Genomic DNA, 22,712 nt, shown 5'->3' with positions numbered 1-22,712 from the left:
CATACACCTCTACTTTCTTTTCCGCCTTCGCCTCACGGCTTCGAGCCTGCCTGCCTACTACAATTTTTTTTTTGTATGTTTGGGTTTTTTTTTTCTCAACACACACCTCCAAACACTCGGGCAACGCCGGGCACCTAAGCTAGTCTATAATATAAATCTCAATGTTTTTTTAAATGCATATAGGTATGTTTGGATGACTCACAAAACCTTTCGACAGAAGAGATGGATCCTGACAAGATATGAATCATTTTGAAGCACGGCGTCTCCGACGACAAATATCGAGAAATTGGCTCAAATTATTAATTCCTTCACCCTAAACTTGACCATTTTGTATAAGAAGGAGTCGATTTTTTCGCCGACATTTTATCAAGTCATTGTCACCGTTAGATTAACTTCTTTTTTTTTTTTACACAGTGATCACCACTTATCAAGGCCCGGACGCCACTCAGGGATAAGGGTTATTGCAAGTACATTACGTTAGTGTGGAGATTTGATGAACTTCGGTTAATTTCAATGCTTTTGATTTCCGGTCGTGTCATGGAGATATCGGCTAAGACGTCAGATTGTCTCTAACTTTCTCCTACGCTTTCGCGTTAAGATTTTGAGCGTGCCTGCCTACTACCACTTTTTTAACACCTCTTTTAACCCTGGCTGCCTATTGTTTCTTTTATTCCCTCCCAATGCTACTACTATATTTTAAACACCTCTCTCCACATTCACGGGTTCGAGCCTGCCTGCCTACTACCACTTTATTTTTATTGCTAAACACATCTTCAAACACCTGGGCAACGCCGAGCAACGCCGGGCACCCAGGCTAGTATTGGATAAATGGCCGTCTGACTCCGAAATTTGAAAATTACTTCTTTGTTTCCTCTTCTTTTCCTATTTTTTCGTTCACATCTTTCTTTACATTCTCTGTCCTTTCCTCATCAATCAGCATATCTCCTTCATTTTCCGTTCCATTCCCACTTCCCTCTGTATTTAACTATCTAATTTTGGCCTCAAATTCCAACTCTGATGAGCATATATTCTTCCGTATTGCCTGATCACACACGCACTGTTCTGCTAATCCAAACGCTTCCTGTGCTCTCCATTCTCTGGCCATTCAATTTTCATTATAAAAATCGTTTCTGAAGAAGCAGTCCAAAATTACAGTGTTAATCTTTTTACTTCACTTCATTCTAGCAGCAGTTGCAGGTTGACATCTGGGTCCTCGCTGCTGTCCCAAGATACACCTGCCGGGCGTGGGCCAAGCAATTTGAGTTTTAGTCCCATTAACAGCGTTATTTTCCGTACTTTGGTTTGCCATTCCATTCACGAGAAGTTCAGTTTATGTTAGCTTACACAATTACCGGCGTTTTGCTTTTTCGAGACACCATTTCTAGTAGTTTGAAATCTGAGTTTTCCTTCTCAAATATTGTTGGTCGAACGAGATTGTCGCACATCACTTACTTATTGCTTTTAACTTGCCAGTTATTCGCCTGATGCACATCCTCTCATTACTAACAAAGGTCTGCCGAGCTTGAAGACTAAACCACACCAGAAGGCCTGGAGTATGATCAGATTTTCAGAGACTAAAAATCTGAGCATACATATGAAGTACTTTATATTAGTTAGAGATTCTCCCCGCGTCGACCTCGATAATACAGACAACTTTGGGAGTTTTTTAAAATTATTTATTTTTTATTGTTATTATAATTATTATTATTATTATGATTATAAATATCATTATTATTATTATTATTATTATTATTATTAATAATAATAATAATAATAATAATAATAATAATAATAATAATAATAATAATAATAATAATAATACGATAGCGTGTGTTATTTTGTGTGTCTCGCTCCTCGCTCGCATTTTTTTTCCTTTGGAGTGCGTGTCGTTTAATAGATTTTTTTTTTGTTTTTTTTTTTTATTACATTTTCACCCCAAACAAAGCACATTGCCGCTGTGGTGTAGGGGGCTACTATCAGGAGCAGCAACTACTGGAGCACTATGTTGGGATTTGGGCAGCAAAATGTCGGTTCACGTTACACTTGGACTTCTGCATGTCAGTACAGTTGGGGAAGCAGGAATTCCAGAGTCTAGCGGTTCTGGGGAAGAAACTACTGGAGTAGAAAGATCTTCTACATCTAGGGATCTCTACTGTGTGGGGGCGGGATTTAGCTGCCTTTCGGGTTTGTCGAGAGTGTCTACGTCGTGGGGGCACAAGTGTCTGCAGTTCGTCAGAGCATTCACCATTAAAATGCTTGTAGAAAAGGCAGAGGGATGCAAGGTTTCGTCGATGGGACAAAGGCTGAAGCTTAGATGCCAGTTTAGGGCCTATTAGATAGCCGACTTTCTTTTGAACCCTGTCTAGAAGTGAGAAACGTAACCATTTGTGATAGGGAGTGAGATATAGCGAAGCTTTGTGTTGTGCTGCCCGCTGCATCTGTATGAGTAGAGAATCCAAGCCAGTTTTTGTGGTGGACATTAAATTAACCAAATACATGTACGTGTGCTCTAGTGTCGAGGGAGAGTGCTGTGTCTATGCTGTCAGAGACTTTGTTTATTGTGGTGCAATCCTGGGTTGAGGGAGAGCGGTAGAAAAAATAAAAGTAGCTAATGTTATGTTGTATGTTTAGTCTAAAGCACATAAAGGCTTGATCGTCGGTTTCTAGGTTTGTTTCTCTAGTCAGGGGGAGGGTGTTACGAATGTAGACTCCAAGTGCGTGCATATGTCTGTCAGAGTCCTTATGGCCGAGTGGGAGATAGCCAGCCATGTTAAAGTAGTTAGATGGGTTTGAGGAGTGTAGGTTAGTCTCGCTTAGTGCTAAGATATCCGGGGTATTTGTTAAAAGAAATGCTTCAACATCAGCTAAATTAGTTCTAAGCCCACGGACGTTAGTGAATGCAACCCTCAAGGGAGGAGGCAAGTTGGATTTGTTTGTCCCTAGGCCTGGTTTAAGCTTATTTTTTTTATTGTACTGTCATCATGTTTTTAAAGAGTTTCAGTTAGGTAAGGGGGAGCTGAACAAGAGGTTATGCATGGTATCAGACATGCGACACAAGTAGACCATTAGCTGACCTTTCTTAAACTAGGACTGTGGCCCGAGGAAAGCCACACGGGAATGAGTGCAGGGCCCCTTTCCATGCGCGACCAATAATTTTTCGTAAGTTTTGGCTTCAGTTTCGATTATAGCTGAAGGAACTCAAGTTATATATATATATATATATATATATATATATATATATATATATATATATATATATATATGTGTGTGTGTGTGTGTGTGTGTGTTTCTTCATTAGTTTTGGTCTTGGTTTCGATTCAAATTGATGTACCCAAGTCATATATATATATATATATATATATATATATATATATATATATATTTGAAATCACAAGTTTCTGATATATAAGAATCGATAAAAAATTGATTCTATGATGATATATATGAGACTTGCATATAACATTATTGTATTATCTCGGGAGTTGAGCTGCAATAGCGGATCTCACTCAGTGGTCTTAGGTATTTCAGCTAACCTGTTTTCTCTATTTTATGTTCAACACTTTCCGGATGATTCTGTCTGTTCCAAGTGAACAAGGTTTTTGCAACATTTCTGCTGTTATTCCCAAACCCAACTTCTGTACCTATTTGTTAAAGTCTTTCGTCACCGATCCCAATGCCCCTATTATTATTATTATTATTATTATTATTATTATTATTATTATTATTATTATTATTATTATTATTATTTCACTCCAATTATTTTTATAACGACCACTTCCACTATTTTTCTTTGGTTCTTCTTCTTCTTCTTCTTCTTCTTCTTCTTCTTCTTCTTATTATTATTATTATTATTATTATTATTATTATTATTATTATTAATCTTATTGTTTTTGTGCTTGTTGCTATCGTTATTCTTCTTATTATTTCATTTTTATTATTGTAATTATCAATATTTGATTACGAATGGTATTACTAATATTATTACCACCATCTTCACTTCATCACCACCAATACCACTAATACTGATAGTTCTGTTATTATCTTAAGCCGAATCTAACATACAAGCTCTTGCTCTATAAAAAGTAAATCTTTTAGAATTCCACAATATGTTCTTTTCGTGTACACACGAGAAAAATCCTTTGCTCGTTGGCTTGCAATACTTTTACCACTCTCATAAATAGTTATGGTTTCCTTACTCCCCCATTTTAACATCAATATGTATACTTAACATTTTACGTCAAGTTATACGCACTCATAGTCATTGCCACCCTAATCTCCGACCGCCCCCTTATGATCATACTCCCTATATCATAACAGTAGAAACTTATAAATATATTACCGCATACAATCTTTCAGTTTTACAACCTTACATACCCCCCCAAATTAATCAAAATTACCCACTCCATAGAAAATAGACACCCCCACAACCGTTAAAAGAAATTACCACACAGCAACAATACACCCCATTATTAAACCATAATACATATACCCCTTAATCTCAATACTATGTTAAAGACCATATATATATATATATATATATATATATATATATATATATATATATATGTATAGCATACTATATATAATAAGCTTCTCCTTATTAATTTAGAATTCAATAGAGCTTCCCACAACATTCTATGATTCCTCTTTATCTTTTTCATCCCTAACAAACCTTACGCTAGCCGCCGCATCGCCCGCATGCTACCTAGCACCTTCTCTACTCTTCTGATGAGAAGCATTAGGCTTCGAAATGCCCTGGCATAATGAGTCTCTTCTACCCCCAAATTTTGTCTGTATTCCATAATTCAATAAATGATCAATTCTATATCTACCTATATATAGTTTTGTGTCTTCATTTCATACTCTTGTTGTCCTATTATATATATATATATATGTATATATATATGTATATATATGCACGTTTTCATATATATATATATACATATATATATATATATATATATATATATATATATATATATACATAGGCAGCACCACTTATCAAGGCCAAGAGGTCACTCGAGGATAAGGGTTAAAGAGTGTTCAGTAGAAATTAGACAATATAGTAATCGTTAGTCAATGGAAATTCGGTAACTTTGTTAACAAGTGGGACGACTAATCAATAACCTGTTTACGTTAGATTTGAAGACAACCATATTGAAGTCAGCTGGAAAGCAGGAAAACGAAAGACAATTCCACTGGCGTGCAGTTCTAAGAAAGAAGCTTTGTTCATGGAATCTACGTTTAGGTTTAGGCACAGATAAAGGGGGGTGAATTATTAATAGTGTTGTCAGCTAAACGAGTGTTTCTTGTGAAAGTTTGACGAGGGGGGACATAGACTGAAGCTCAGTCAAACGCTTGCCATGAAAATAACGATACAGCAGAAAAACTCGTAACATCTTTTCTGCGAGATAGTTTAAGTCTGTTTTTAACTCTATCAAGGCAGGACAAGTCCTTTCTAGCAGCTCCTGTCCAGATGTGACAACAGTATTCCATCCTTGGGCGTACCTGGCTCTTATATAGATATAGAATTGCATCGGCAGTGAGATATCTACCGGATTGATAGGAGTATCCCACCATTTTTCCAGCTGCCTTGGCAACAGATTTGACGTACGAGTTCCATTTAAGATCAGGAGTAATGATCAAGCCCAGAAGCTTGTCAAAACTTGAGGCCTCCTCAAGACGAGAGTCATTCATTTCAATTGATGCAAGATGTGAATCAGAACGTTGATGATGTTAAGAGAGAAGTTTGGTGTTAGATGCATTAGAAGTAACCAACCACTCCTTTCCCCATTGTACCACGTGCTCAAGACCAGAGGAGAGAGAATCGGAGAGTCGTTTACTGTCTTAGATGCGCTACCATAAATGGTAGCGTCATCAGCATAAATGTCTACAAATAATATAAAGATGTGATTTGGAAGATCATTAATGTAGATCAGGAAACGGCTTGGCCCCAGGATGGACCCCTGAGTGACTCCAGCATTAATACTGTGAGCTTCTGATTTTTGCCCATCAACTACAACTCTTATGAACCTATCAGAAAGAAATGATTTAATAATTGACGAAACATATCCAGCCATACCATAGCAAGAGATCTTGTGAAGTAAACCTTTATGCCATACCTTATCAAAGGCCTTTGATATGTCAAGAGCAATTGCCCTAGAAAGGTTGCCTCCGTCAAGAGATTCGCTAATCCTATGATATATATATATATTTATATATATATATGTATGAATGTATGTATGTATATGTATAAATTAATGCAAGTTTGCCGATGTATATATCTATATATATATGTATATATATATATATATATATATATATATATATATTAGCAAATCTGCATTCATATATATATATATCGGCAATCTTGCATTGATTCATATATATATATATATATATATATATATATATATATATATATATAAATGCAAGTTTGCTGATATATATATATATATATATATATATATATATATATATATATATATTAATGCAAGTTTGCTGATTATATATATATGTGTGCAATGCCATTATTTAGGATGAATTATACGCATGGGTATTTCAACGTTTACATAGGTATATTTTAATGACGCTGATAGGTACATCGTGTGAGGTTAGTACACCCAGTTTTTTTTCTTTATTGAAGTTGTTTCACGTCTAGTGATTTTAAAAAGAAACATAAACTAAGCATTATCTATGGGCACTCCTATACTTTCCAGATAGAATTATGACACAAGAGACATCGGAATGTGTTTACTCCAACTATCCAACTTTCCAGTGCGTATCAGACGATGTATGACGAGACCATCCATCTTTGGGAGTTGAACGGATAATACAGATAATACACACCTCTTAGTCAGCGAGCATATGTCTTTTCAAAGGAAAATAGCTAACACGTGACATGAAAGCGATGCGCGATCGTCTTCGTTTAATCCCATTTTAGCGCAATGGATCTATTTCCCTGAGAAGCTAGACGCCATGATGTTGCGATAATGAAAAAAAAACTGTTTTAATATGAAAAATAGACGTTCAGGTGTACTTTATGCTCGTCTAGTCCATACGGTCGCTTAAGGTTCCGCTTCAGTTAATCTTTGTGCTTCGTTTATACATTAGCGTAGAATCAGCGCGTCTCTGTGCATTAACCGTTGAATACGCTACCTTGAAATGTGCGTCATTTGTTGCAGTTCGCGGTTCGCTAGTCAGTTTCCGCTTGCGTGTTTTGAACTGATATCCTGATAAAAGGGCAATGTTCCTAATTCTCCGTAAGTCTCCGTAGCACCCGTTTCGTAGCTTTCTGAAGTTTTTTTTTTTTTTTTTTTTTCCCCCATTTTAAGCGTGACCTGTTCCATTAGCTGTAGAAGTTCAGAAGAGTGCTTACTTATGAAATTGGGGGGAAAACAATTGAAAATAACAAATAATTGCTAGCAAACAAAAGGGAATTAAATTCTCTATCTACCCGTAATTTCCTTACAGTTTTAAAAAGTTCTATACTTTTTATCTGAAGTTCGTGGGTCTTAAGTCATACTAAAACCAAACTGTCTTACAACTTTGGCCTAAATTCATTAAATTTCAGACTGAAAAGAGTTTTTACATAGTACTTTCCTTGTTAAAATCGATCCAGAAAAGGAATGAAGCTATATGATATATAATAAGCTAGCAAGAATGAACGATGATTATTATTGCAACAACAGAAGATACCTATTTATCTTTTTCTAGATAAGAATTATATTATGGATAACAAAAACTACTCAGAACGGAAAAAGTTCCACCAGCCTGCAGCTCTTGGACAGAGACTTACTGAGTTGGCAGATTTATTAATGTGTGGTAATAAAACAGAGAACCACTTAACAAACAAATCCTACGGGCTGGGAAAAAGATAGCAGTGTATAAATCAAATAATTCTGAAGAACACATGCTATATTATTATTTATAGGAAACAGTTACACTAGCAACATCAGGTATATGAGATAAAAATAGTTTGCCAATCCTATTGCATATATGTTTCAGCATCTTACCTATAACCCACAATCTTGAGAACGCATGGGAATATAACAATTGCTCTCTCTCTCTCTCTCTCTCTCTCTCTCTCTCTCTCTCTCTCTCTCTCTCTCTCTCACTGTTCTGCCTCGTCGATCTTTCCCACAGAAGAGACGTTGCAAGATTGTCTCTGCCTTATCCTTATTTTCATGGCTATTGCTCATCTGAGCTCCAATCTATGCCACCCCATTGATAAACTGTAACGAGAAAAACTCGTATTTCTTAAACAAACATCAATAATTTCCCTCACTTTTTATCTGTGCATAAAACTAAACGTAGAGTCCATAAACAAAGCCTCTTTCTTAGACTTGCATGCCACTGGCAGTCTCTTCCGTTTTTTTGCTTTCCAACTGACTACAGTATGGTCGTCTTCAAGTCAAACTTGAACAGTTCATGATGAGTCGTCCCCTTACATAATCCAATTTTTCAAATTTCCACTACTAAGGGTTACTACGATATTGTCCCAGTGACTACTGTACACACATTAAGCCTTATCCTCGAGTGGCCCCCGGGTCTTAAGTCGTGACTCCTTTGTAAAAATTCTTCTTATTATATTTTATTAGTATCCTTTATGTGGTAATTTCCAAACTGCATTTATCAACATCATAGCCATAAAAAGTTTTCATCTAACAACGAATTCGATATGGAACAAAAATATGGATAAAAACAACAGTGATAAATTTGCTAGTGGCGGCAATTATTAAATTATCAAACCAAAAATCAAATCTTTTTGATGATTCAATTTAATATATAATTATAGAATTTATTTAGTTGGTTGGTTGGTTGGTTAGTTGTTTTGTTTTACGGCATATCAACCCTTTTCAAGTTATTTAATGCCGAATCTGGTGATTTTGAAGAACGGTTTTTTAATGTAGTATATTTGTTTTTAAAGTTATATTCTATTTAACCCATTGTTGGGACCCTAACAGGTACTACCACTCCGGGTCAGAGTGAACCTGGGAGCAATGGCAATTAAAGGGTGGCTCCACACTCCCTAAGCCTGCAAGCTGGGGCCTCACCATCGGATATAGTTTAAGGACCTAGAATTTATTTGCGTTAAATATTCTTTATATATATATATATATATATATATATATATATATATATATATATATATAAATGCAACTTTGTGTGTGTTTTCGTTCCTCGTAGACTCCGAAACGACTGAACAAATTTTCTTTAAAATGTACACATCTTTAGTGCATAAGTCTGGGCGTTATCTTAAAGTTTTTTTTTTCTCAGAATACCCCCGCTAATTACCGAAAATCGCTAATCGGAACCGTTATTTTAATTTATCGATCATCAGGAAAGCCATTTTCCATGTCGTCGCTTAGCAACAATGATAGAACAACGCGTCGTGAAAATTCTTCTGTGAGTAAGTTGATAGCGTGTGTTTTTTTTGTTTGTTTGTTTGTTTTTTTGCCCGACGTGGTCTGTAGGTTTAAACTCCGCACATAAATCACTTATTTTCTTTTATTAACTGCAAAGAATTTTATAAGACTTGAAAATTTACGTGTCTTTTTTTTTTTTTTGCATAACATTGTCTGTGGGTTCAAACCCCGCACGTAAATTTCTTTTTCCTTCCTTTTTTTTTCCTTTTTTTCTTTTCGTTTACTGGAAAGAAGGTTAAATGAAATAATTTTATTAAAAACAGTTGGTTCTCTAGAGTGCAATATAGAATAACATATATTTTTGACTAAGTTATTCCATAGAAGCATGGGAACCTTCCTCCCGGGTGATTTCACGGATTTCGAAGAAAATAAAAATATAGGAGTGTGAAATATTCATTGATCAAGCCGACGTCTCATATATATATATATATATATATATATATATATATATATATATAAGTAAAAGTGTTTGTCTGCCTGTGTGACTGTCTGTATACATTTCCCTACAGAATAACTCTCTCAATTTTCAGTCTACCGACTCGACATTTCATATGCAAGGTATTGAGATTTGTGAAAATCTTTATAATCGGTGTTCGGCCAGAATTTTGGCTGGTAAGGGATCAAAGTTCAACGATTTGACCTTTAAGAACTGTACCAAACTCCTCCGCCACTTTGGGGTCCAAGCACATGAAATTTTATATATAGATTCCTTGGACAGGGATCTAACTTAATAACTTGATTTGAGCCCAAAACAATAAATCTTAAGGGGTAATAATAGAGGTCAAAGTTTTAAAAAATTTGACCTCTCAATTACTCAGACAATTTCTGGAATAAACATTTGAAATTTTACATAAAGTGTACTCAGAGATAGGGCAGGCTTTTTTATCGGTTTTGGTCTGAAATTTTAGTTAGCAATATAGAAATGTATGTATATATGGTATGTTTGCATGTCTGCCTAAACTTTCGACAGAGGCGACGGATTTTTACAAGATAAGTATCGTCTTAAAGTTCGACCTTTCCGACGAAAAATATCTAACAATTGGCTAAAAATATTTATATGTTCACTTTCAACTGGGCACTTTTCTACAGGGAGGACGCTTTTTCGCCGATATTTTCGAAAGTCATCCTCTTCTTTCGATTGTCTAGCCTTAGTTTAAACCTACTTCACTTCGTGTTTAGCGGTGGTTGTAACAGCAAAGGCGACAGGTTTTTCCCGTTCTTTTCCTCCTTTACGGTACGAGTTCGAGCTTGACTTCCTACTACCACTTATATAACTTATGGAAAATAAATCACTATATTTACACAAAAAAATATTTTTTACATTGTTTTAGTACGGGAAAATGACTCTATTATAAACATTTTCTTAGCCGGAATCAGTATTTTAACTAAATAATTAAAGCGAAGTAAGTAATTTTAATCATTTTATCAGAGTATTTGTATTTGTTTCAATGTGCCATGATTTAGACTATTATTTATTTGTATCAGATTTGACGAATTATTCTGAAAAATATTATTTAATTTGCAAAATTATTCAATGAATTCGTAATCAAATGTATACACTAGTGAGCAAAAACAAAAAAATGGGCCTAACAAATTGTATACGTTTTATTGCACTAAAAGCTATATTGAACAAAGAACAATTGAACAAGGAAGCTTAAACGAGACTAATAACACAGAACAAGACATTTACTTTAATAAATGCTTAGTATGGAATCGCTTTCTCTTTTGATTTCTTTAAAAGATCAATCCTTTTAGATATGTTCTCAACCAAAGTGGAACACTTTGAAGAGGAGATGATATTCTATTCGCTTTGCACAGCTTCCCACAGTTTCTCATTTTTCGACAATTTTTTCCAGACAATGCATGAGATATTATGGACGAATTATTCTCAATTGAGTTTAAATCGGAGCTTTGACGTGGCCAAAATATCACATCAATTGAATTATCAGAAAAACATTTTTTGTGGCTAGCAGTGTGTGCAGGTGCAGTATCATGGTGAAAAATAATGTGCTGATATATTCCCAGCTTTTGAATACTTGGTAACTACGCTGTTTCTAATATTCAAATGCATTCCTTTGCATTTATTGACTTCTCACATCTAATAAGTTCCCTAACTCCTGCTGCAGTAAAAGTTTCCCATACCAATATTCCTTCCATACCCGTGTTTAACTGTCATTTTTATGCCACTTGTCGAAAATCCTTCTCCAGTTCTTCGAATACACCGTTCGAGAATATCAGGACCATCACTAACGAGGAAAAATCTTGATTCATCTAACCAGAAAATATTTCTGAACTAGTCTGTATCTTTCTTGCCATAACACAAGAAAATCTCTTTTTAACATTGATGTTCTTCTTAGATAAAAATGGTTTCTTTACACACCTCTTAGGAGGAAAATCCGATTTCTTTCATTCGTCTATATATTGTATATCTAGAAAGAGAATTTCCAGTCCCTGTTTTGAATTCTTTGGTCAACAGAAGTTTTCTTTCGATCCTTCAAAACGTTAATTAAAGCCTGTGATTGTCCTTCAAAGTGGATGCTCTAGGGCGATCAGATCCAGATTTCCCTATTACCAATCGTTCGACTTCGAACCTTTGACCAATTCGCTTCACTACAGAAAGAAATATTTTCACATTTTCTTTCCTAAAAATATCAAAACTCTGCTTGTAAGTCATTTTGGATGGCCTTAATCCTGCAATTTGTTTTTTTTTTTTATATCCTCGCCAATATGCAGTCTTACCATTTTTAGGATTCATATTTTCAGATATTATTATATGCTATAATAATAATGATCGGCAAAATAGAAATTTTCAGTTAAAATTAACAAAAATACATGGAAAAATATTGAAAAATCGATTTCTTCCTTCTTTCACTTTTGTACCATTTTTTTTTTTTTTTTGCTCATGAATGTATATATGTAGAAGTGACATAAAGAAAACGGAAGTAGTTACTTACAACTGACAGAGGCTGAGTGAAGAAGCATAATATTTATAAAAAATGAAATGTATACGATTTTAGAAAAGAAGCGGAAATGACTAGGGCTGTGACAACAGATAAGTCTTTTCATTCTTTTGTCTCTCAAGTATATATCCTGCACAGTAGGACACAGTCACTCAACCGAGAACAACACCCTCCTATATAAAAACATATAAGATATTCAAGGATATGCACTCAAGAGTCCAAACAATGCAAAGAATATAACAGCCCTAGTAATGACGTCTTTTTTAAATAAGTAAAGTTGTTTCAGTATGAGTCTGTCGATTTTGGATTTTGTACTCACCATGAATATTGCAATGCGGTCTTCGTGGACGAGCTTCTGGAAATCGGGGATGGTTTTCATAAAAGATATCACCAAAGTGATGCTTTTGTACATGCACTCAATCGAGTCATACGCTAGACTCGGCTCAATAGTCTCTTCGATTTTACAGTTGCCGTTGAAAATGTCCTCGTGGTGTTGTACCAGTTGCCGAATGGGGTACAGCGTGAACCGCACGTCTTTCTTAGAGTTCAGCAAGTTCCAGTAGATGTCCGACAGAAGGGGATACTTGTCGACCGGCATCGTGATCTGTTTGTACTCGTGTTCCACCAACGGCTGGCTGGACACATTCATCTCTTTCTCCGTGTCTGAGAAGACGCCGGCCGATGTCGTGGACGTTGATGACGACGTCGAGTAGTTGGACTGGTTCGAGTAGGAGGAACCCGACGGTGACAGGGCCAACGTCTGCGGGCTTTTCACCTTCTTCTCGTTCGCTTGACTCAAACGCTGTCTTCTTTTGGCCAGTTGTTCTTCGTCTGTTGAATGGCATAGAAAGAAAAAGAACAAATGACGGTAGAGAACGCATCCAAGAGACTTTTAAAAGAGAAACAAGTCACATGCAAAACATACGCAAATGTGCACATCTCTTCCCGTTTCCCCTCACACTGTTTTCTATGTTTTATTTATATATGTATACATATATATATATATATATATATATATATAAATATATATAAATATATATATATGTATATATGTATATATTTATATATATGTATATATACATATATGTATATATATATGTATATATATATGTATATAAGGGCGAATGAACCCTTTTTCGCGGTCAACGGTCAACTAGCACCGTGTACATTTGTGTGTGTGTGCATATGTGTTGGGGTGGAGAGGGCTCCTGTCAGCCGTGGTGAAGGCAACCTTTCTAGGAGAAGCAAATCTCTGATATAAAAAACCATAAAGCGGGAGACCAGTACCCGCATTAAGCTGGTCTGCAGTTTAATTTTTTGCCAGCTATCTTGCTCTTGCTTGTTGCTGGATCTCAACATTTTGAATCGAGAGAGACACTTAGCTGCCGTACAAAGTTAAGACTCTGTAACATCATCTTTGTGTAGATACTCCCTCAGGAATTTGAGCTCATGGATTTTAAGCGAGGGAGTGGCACTCGTCTGATAAGACGTTGCAATCATCATATATGAGTATATATATGTGTATATATATGTGTATATGTGTATATATATGTATATATATGTGTATATATGTGTATATATATGTATATATGCATATATATATGTATATATATGCAAGTAAATTTTTGGTACAGCAAAAAGGAAGGAGAAATTTCAGAGGAAACATAATTTAATTCAAATACCAAAAAACAAGAAATGGGCAGGTGAATTACTACATTTAATAGTGGTAAACATATTGGTCCATCACGTTGTCCCATTTATTTAAAATTACCATGGTTGGGTCCTGTTGGCCTTCATATTGTTGAAAGGATTTCTTCTGCTACTCAACGTTGTTTTCCAGCTACTATGCTTAGAGTAGTTTACACAACTCGAGCCTTTTTCTCTTCTTTTCGTAAAGATGTTTTGCCAACCATTCAAAAGAACTCTGTTGTTTATAAATTCGTTTGTCAGTGTGGAGCTGACTACGTTGGCAAAACATCCCAAAGATTAGAAATGAGAATATCCCAACATATCCCTCGGGATATTCGACTACACCAGGTTTCGAGAACATCCGGGCACTCCCAAGCTCATGAGTCCGCCATTGGCAATCACCTATTGAGTATAAATAGGTGTGCCGATCAATATTCCGATGGGTGGTTTTCTGTTTTATACAGTGCTAGGTCGAACTATCATCTCAATATCATTGAGGCGTTAGTTATTAACAACTCTCGACCTAGCCTGTGTAGACAAAAGATTCTGAAACATCAGTTGGAGATATTCATTGATTTAAAACCACCTGAACAGTGAGATTTTTTTTTTCCACTGTTCTTCCAACTGAAACCAAAATTCCCTTCTTCCCTCATTCGTTTTCTTAGTTTTTAATTTATCATTCTGACGTTTCCTCTTAGAGGGTCAGACGATAAGGCCTTAAGGAAAATTTTATTAATTTCACCTGCCCTTTTCTTGTGTTTTGGTATTTGAATTAAAGTATATATATGCATATATATATGTATATATGTGTATATATATGTATATATGTGTATATATGCATACATATATACATATATATATGGATATATATATATGTATATATGTATATATATGTATATATATGTATATGTAGACTAATATGTATATATATATATATATATATATATATATATATATATATTATTTCATCTTTTCATAAAAATCACTGGAGGCAAGATATGAATTAAATCATTTAATAGAATGAGCTTACAAGAACAAAAACTGATTATTACAAAGACAGGAGATTAATCTTAGGCTTGAAAAGACCATATCTGTAGATAAAAAGTAAACGGTGAGCAGAAAGAGAGTTCCACAACCATTGCAATCCCTGAAAAAAACCTACTCTATTAAGAAGACAGTACTATTAGGGATTAAAATAGCGACCTGATTGAGACATCAAAATCAACGAGTTAAACGAGCTGGAGCAAAAGGAATAAATCAAACAAGTCTGCGGAACACACGCCATTATAGTATCTGTATAAAAAAAAACTAGCAGCATCACGTCTGTGAAAGAGAGACTGCAGTGAAGAAGAAAGCATGGGGTGAATAAAATTTCAGATACGTTTCTGCAAATCATCTGAATCAACGCCTAAATCCAATATGACACCGTACTCTATACATGGTCTGATATATATATATATATATATATATATATATATATATATACACTTTTTGTGTGTATTGATATTCATAGTAAAACCCCTTTATCTATCTATTTCAAAAGAAAATACAACTTTGTTATATATGGGTCGTAAAATTGTATTCATCTGCAAATGATCTAGCTAATTTGCATATTCTTTTAAACATTCATTTTAATTAATTGTGTATTAGTTTTTATCCGGTTTTCTCATGGGATAATCCTCTTTAGTTAGCTATTATTCTACATGATTTATACTTACGTAATATTTGCGAAACTGGTAATGGTAAACGCAAACCTAATATATTTGGGTTTTAGCTGTCGTAAATATGTGCAAAATTTTGGAAATTAAATAAAAATGGAACTTGCCAGGGAAAGGTACAAACGACGGCATTACAAATATGAATGCGTAACGTAATGAGTATTTTTTTTTACACAGGCATCACCACATTATCAAGGCCAAGAGGCAACTCAAGGATAAGGGTTAAAGAGTTTACAGTAGAAATTGGACAATATAGTAATCATTAGTAATGAAAATTCGGTGAATTTGATAACTCATATGGAACGGCTCATCAAAAACTTGTTTACGTTAAACTTGAAGACAACCATATTTTAGTCAGCCGAAAAGCAGGAAAACGGAAGACAATTCCACAGGCGCGTAGTTCTAAGACAGAACCTTTGTTCATGGAATCTACGTTTAGGTTTAGGCACATGTAAAGAGTGGGGGGGGGAATTATTGATAGTGTTTTCAGCTAGACGAGTGTTTCTTGTGAAAGTTAGGCGAGGGGGGACCATAGACTGAAGCTCAGTCGAACACTTTCCATGAAAATAGTGATACATCAGAGACAAACTCGCAACATCTCTTCTGTGAGATAGAGGTTGCAGGTAAGAGAAAAGAACATCTCCTATGAGGCTACGAAGTCTATTTTGAACTCTATCAAGGCAAGACAAGTCCTTTCTAGCAGCTCCTGCCCAGATGTGGCAACAGTATTCCATCCTTGGACGTACCTGGCTCTTATATAGATAGAGAATTGCGTCAGCAGTGAGATATCTACCGGATCGATAGGAGTATCCCACCATTTTTCCAGCGGCCTTGGCAACAGATTTGATGTACGTGTTCCATTTAAGCTCAGCAGTAATGGTCAAGCCCAGAAGCTTGTCAAAACTTAAGGCCTCCTGAAGACAAGAGCCATTCATTTCAATTGATGCCAGATGTGGATCAGAATGTTGATGATATTAAGAGAGAAGCTTGATTTTAGATGCATTAAAAGTTACCAGCCACTCCTTTCCACATTGTACTACGTGCTCAAGATCAGAGGAGAGAGAATCGGAGAGAACTTGGTCGTTTACTGTCTTAGATGTTCTACCATAAATGGTAGTGTCGTCAGCATAAATGTCTATAAATGATGTAAGGATATGATTTGGAAGATCATTAATGTAGATCAAGAAAAGAGTTGGGCCCAGGATTGACCCCTGAGGGACACCAGCATTAATACTGTGAGCTTCTGATTTTTGCCCATCAACTACTACACTTATGAACCTGAAAGAAATGATTTAATAATTGAGAAGACATTTCCAGTCATACCATAGCTAGAGATCCCGTGAAGTAAACCTTTATGCCATACCCTATCAAAGGCCTTTGATATGTAGAGAGCAATTGTCCTAGAAAGGTTGCCTCCGTCGAGAGATTTGGTAATCCTATGAGATATAACTGTAAGCACATCTGTTGTAGATCTAGCAGAACGGGAACCATATTGATTGTCACTAAGAAGGTTATTTTTGTTGAGATGGTTGATTACTTCTGTATATAACACAGATTCCAGCAACTTACTCATGACGCACAGGAGACTTATTGGCCTGCACTGAGAGGGGGATGAGCGATCACCTGAATTCTTAAATACAGGGCATACTGATGAAATTTTCCTGGGAGATGGGAAACCATTCTCCTTAAGACAACGTTTAAACAGTTTTGTATTGACTGGTGTTTTAATTTTTAACCTTGCAGCAAACATGTTTTGATATCCCAGGCATTAACGTCAAAGCTAAACGTTTTGGTTTCGATTCTCGCCGGTGGCATACAAGTCTTTTTTTTTTCCTTTATTTTACTTTTTAAATAATTACTTCATCTTCGGTCCAATTTAATCTATATATCTATAAAAGTGAACGTGTCTGTGTGTCTGTCTGTCTGTGTACATTTCCCTACGCAATAACTCTGTCAATTTTTAGTCTATAGACTCGAAATTTGAAATACCCGGTACTGAGATTTGGGAAAATCGATGTGACGGGTGTCAGCCAGAAATTTGGCTGTTAAGGGGTCAAATTTCAACGATTTGACCTTTAAGAACTCTACCAAACTCCTCCGACAATTTTGGGTCTTGACACTTGAAATTTTGATATAGGTTCCTTGAACCTGGATCTAACTTAATAAAGTGATTTGAGCCCGAAACTATAAAATTTAAGGGGGCATAATAGGGGTCAAAGTTTTAAAAAATTAACCATTTTTTTTGTTTTTTTGCTTTTTTTGCACAGCATACACTATCAAACACCCGAGCAACGCCGGGCACCCCTGCTAGTATAATAATAAATACGAAATTTGTATTAATCAAAATATCATATTTAAGCGTATTTTACGACGAGGCAATGCTGAGTGGCCTACTAGTATATATATATATATATATATATATATATATATATATATTTATATATATAATTGCACAGAAGGTCAGAAAAACATTGATACCATCCGTTTCAATGTTTTTTCTGCCGTTATGTACAATTTTAAATGAATAAATATTAAGCTCTTATATAGAAAAAAAAAATTCTTTACAATCGAGCACTTTGTTAGAAACCTTTCAATTAAAACAGTAAACAAATATATATATATACACACACACATATATATATAAGTTGTGTAAAAATATGGCAATTAAGCTACACCTAAGTCTTTGCGTTATTTCCACGTATGGAATTGTCTGGCTAAACATAACCTTATTTAGCTAAATAACAAACTAGATTCATCGATTATACATTATCGATTGTCCTATATTTCCCACTTTGTATCCTTATGGCTGTTTTCTTCGACACAAACCGCTGCTTGTACCACAATATGCTTTTTTTGGGGGGGATATCTTCTTTGACAATAAACGCCCCATAGTTTTCCCGTAATATTTCAATATTTCTATTTGTATTTGCGCAGCGTTATTTGAGTTGTCATGTGATATTTCTCTGCGGGTAAGCGGGTTGATTTCTGAAGCGAAGGATGGTTATTATTCAGGGCTAGAGTAATAAAAAATGCAAGAGAGCTATATGCCCAATCTGTTAAATCCAAGGTAGCTGATCAGCGGCTTGGGTCCCACCAGTTTTGGCAAATAACAAATAGGGTCCTGAACAGAAGTGTGCGTTCTATCCCAACCATTATCATTGGACCAGAGGTCATCTCGTCAGCGTCAGACAAAGCCAAACTATTTGCAAATAACTTTGCAGCTAATTCTACCCTATGCGACGAAGGCCATCAACCCCCCCATATTTCCTCCTATAACACAGAACAAGCTAGGTAACATACAAATATCCGTGCAGGAGGTCGCCAAGCTAATAAAGAACCTAGATTCCAGTAAAGCAACAGGCCCTGATGGCATCCCAATTATAGTGTTAAAAAAGCTTCAACCAGAACTTGCTCCCATACTTACGAAACTATTTAAGCGCTGCCTTAAGGAGAAGTGCTTTCCGACTCCCTGGAAGACCTCATCAGTTTGCCCTGTATTTAAGAATTCAGGTGATAAGTCATCTCCCTCTCAGTACAGACCAATAAGTCTCCTGTGTGTTATGAGTAAGTTGCTGGAATCCATATTAAATAGAGAAATAGTCAACCACCTCAGCAGGAATAACCTTCTTAGTGACAGACAATATGGTTTCCGCTTTGCAAGATCTACCGCAGATGTGCTGACGGTTATATCTCACAGGATTAGTGAATCTCTTGGCAAAGGCTTCCTTTCTAGGGCAATTGCTCTTGACATATCAAAGGCCTTCGACAAGGTATGGCATAAGGGTCTACTTCACAAGATTTCCAGCTACGGTATAACTGGAAATGTTTTCTCAATCATTAAATCATTTCTCTCCGATAGGCTCATAAGAGTAGTGGTAGATGGACAAAAATCGGAGGCCTGCAATATAAATGCTGGAGTCCCTCAGTGGTCAATCCTGGGCCCAACTCTCTTCTTGATCTACATCAATGACCTCCCTAAACACATACTTAAATCATTCGTTGACATCTATGCTGATGACACGACCATCTAGGGCAACACATCAAAGGCTGTAAATGACAAAGTTCTCTCTGATTCTCTCTCCTCTGATCTCGAGCGCGTGGTTCAGTTGGGGAAGATGTGGCTGGTTACCTTTAATGCATCCAAGACCAAACTCCTATCCTTACATCATCAACGCTCTGATCCCCAGCTGGCATCAATTGTGATGGATGGCTCTCGTCTGGGTGAGGCCCCGTGTTTTGACAAGCTTCTGGGTTTGACCTTTACTCCTGATCTGAAATGGAACTCGTACATCAAGTCTGTTGCCAAGGTCGCTGAAAGATGGTGGGATCCTTCTACCGCTCCAGAAGATATCTCACTACTGATGCAATTCTCTATCTATATAAAAGCCAAGTACGTCCAAGGATGGAATACTGTTGCCATATCTGGGAAGGAGCGGCCAAAAACAGCCTATCATGCCTTGACAGAGTACAAAATAGACTTCGTGGCTTAGTGGGGGATGACCTTTTCTCTACCCTGCAACCTCTCTCCCACAGAAGAGACATTGCGAGCCTATCCTTGTTTTATCGTTATTTTCATGGCAGGTGCTCGTGTGAACTCCAATCTCTGGTCCCCCCTCACCAATCTTTCACGAAAAACACCCGTCTAGCTGAATCCACTGTGAAAAATTTCCCCCACTCTATATCTGTGCCTAAATCAAACCGCGGATTCCATGAACAAAGCTTCTTTCTTAGAACTGCACGCCTGTGGAACTCTGTTCCGTCTGCCTGCTTCCCTCCGGACTACAACTTGGATGTCTTCAAGTCCGATGTTAACAAATTCCTAATGAACCCCCCCTTAATTCATCAAATCTCCACACTAACGGAATTTACTTGCAATAACCCTTATCCCTGAGTGGCGTCCGGGCCTTGATAAGTGGTGATCACTGTGTAAAAAAAAAAAGGTCTCACTTGGAGTTTCCACAGAGGTCTTCATCAGGCATTGTTTACTAAGAAAAACCGGTGGAGTTCCCTGGGAGCCTGAGTGAAAGATTTTCTTCGGAGTTCCACTATTCTCGACTTTTTTCCGATAAACCTTTTCAAATAACGTTGCGTTATCGAAACAGCCGTTTACCTCTACTTTCTCGCTAGCAACGGTTATTTGTATACTATTCGATTTGAGTGGCGATAAGATTCTCGAAAATTCCAGTACTCTCGCCCCTTTCCCAATGGATACTTGATTAGTTATCTCCCGCGTGCGTCTTTCCATTCTCCTTGAACCTTCGAAACTATTTCATGTGGTATCAACCAAGGTTAATCACATAAACTTTTTTTAGAAGTAGGGCTATTGCTATTATAATAAGTATTATAAGTAGTATTTGTAGTTGAGGCAGTAATGGTAGGAGTGGTACATTTACCATCGTTATCTATGTATCTATAAAAGTGAAAATGTGTGTGAGGACACTTCTCAACCTATATACTCAACGAATCTTTGACTTACTGACTTGAAATGTAGTATATAGATTATTCAGACATGTGAAAAAAAATTTAATCGGTTTTCTATCCGAAAAACGGGGCTGCTAAAGAGTCAAAATTGAAACATTGTTGCAGATGTTTGTCAAGTGTTTCACGAATGCGCATGCGTGAATAGTACACATTACAGATTCCTTATGTTTAGAATAAGTAGTTTGGGAAACGTATGAATTTGGCATAATAGTTCTCGTACTTGGAAAACTGTCTTTAGGTTTGGGTTTCGATCTCAGCTCGAGTAATTTTTTTTTTTTTTTTTACTTACAAGAAGTGAACGGTTTCGAAAAATAACCTATTACGCGCATGTACATGTCTGGGTTTCTATATTAATTAAAATATAATAGTTACGCGTATTTTACGACCGAGCAAGGCTGGGCGGCCTACTCGTTTCTTATGAAGTTTATCTGGCAGTTTTCTCACCTGTTAATATTATTTTTTATTATACCCATAAATGGCTTCGATACCGGACTGAGACAGACCGAATTTAATTGAATCATTTAATTAAAGAAAACATGGCGCGAATAATTTATTTAAAATAAAGTTAACTGTTCTTCAACCGACCATTTAATGCTTCCATAGAAAATGCACAATACAAACTGAAATTTAAATTAAAAAAAGAAAGGATAAAAATACATTTTTTTTTCCACGTACCACTTTCTATTTTAAGCGCCATTTTATCTGTAACGCTGAACAATAAAAACCCTGCCTTTCGCTCTTGCTAGTTCCCCTATCACACTGGAACATTTTAAATGTTATGGATGCAACATCTCTTTTAGATATACAAACGATGAAGGATGGGCTAGTCTCTTTAACTCTGTGATATTGAACTTGAGAACTAATGTTCGGTTTAACAGGGCTGAGAAGGAAACGATAACGAAATAACGAGGTCTCATATACAACACGAAAAGAAATAGTAATCTAAGAATTATCTCAAATATACCCGATGAAGCAAGTGCAAGCTAGATACAATCAAGTGCACTTAAAGAGATGATTTGAATTTTTTTTAAAGATCTATCGGTTGAAATATATGGGATAGTGGGTCTTACGTCCGGCATGATGCTCTATACTTAGCTAAAAAAAAAAAAAAAAGAAGATATGTTTATTAAATCAAAAAAGAATATAGATTGAACCATTACCATTCTTATTTTGGGAATTTATTCTTTTAAGGAATTACCTTTATGATTGCATGAATGTATTAACAAATTGAAAATTTTTATTATTACTATTACACACTAGGAGTTTCACACATGTCATCATCAAAGGATTCTCTTAAAAAAAAAATAACCTGTAGTGTTCTCTGGAGTCTGAGTCACAACCAGTTTCTCCTGACTTTCAGTACTCACCACCTTTTTAAGTAAGATTTGTCAAATTATTATTAAAGTGTCGTTGTTACTGTTGGTGTTGTTGTTGCT

General features: G+C 36.0%; 1 protein-coding gene across 4 annotated transcripts in view; it reads right to left on the bottom strand.

The window, feature by feature from the left end:
- The window catches only part of LOC145283706 (vitamin D3 receptor-like), a 567,378-nt gene that overhangs the window by 1,448 nt on the left and 543,218 nt on the right, over positions 1-22,712 (bottom strand). For all 4 annotated transcript variants that reach the window (XM_080132731.1, XM_080132733.1, XM_080132732.1 and 1 more), the window contains exon 6: positions 12,708-13,219. In XM_080132731.1, the coding sequence (XP_079988857.1) occupies positions 12,708-13,219 (512 nt within the window). The remainder of the gene's footprint in view (positions 1-12,707; positions 13,220-22,712) is intronic.

The sequence above is a fragment of the Euprymna scolopes genome, chromosome 8, assembly GCF_053919585.1.
Source record: "Euprymna scolopes isolate OS-2025 chromosome 8, ASM5391958v1, whole genome shotgun sequence".
In the NCBI taxonomy this organism is placed as follows: domain Eukaryota; kingdom Metazoa; phylum Mollusca; class Cephalopoda; order Sepiida; family Sepiolidae; genus Euprymna; species Euprymna scolopes.
Note: the sequence above shows the minus strand (reverse complement) of the source record. Positions and strands in the feature narration are given on the sequence as shown.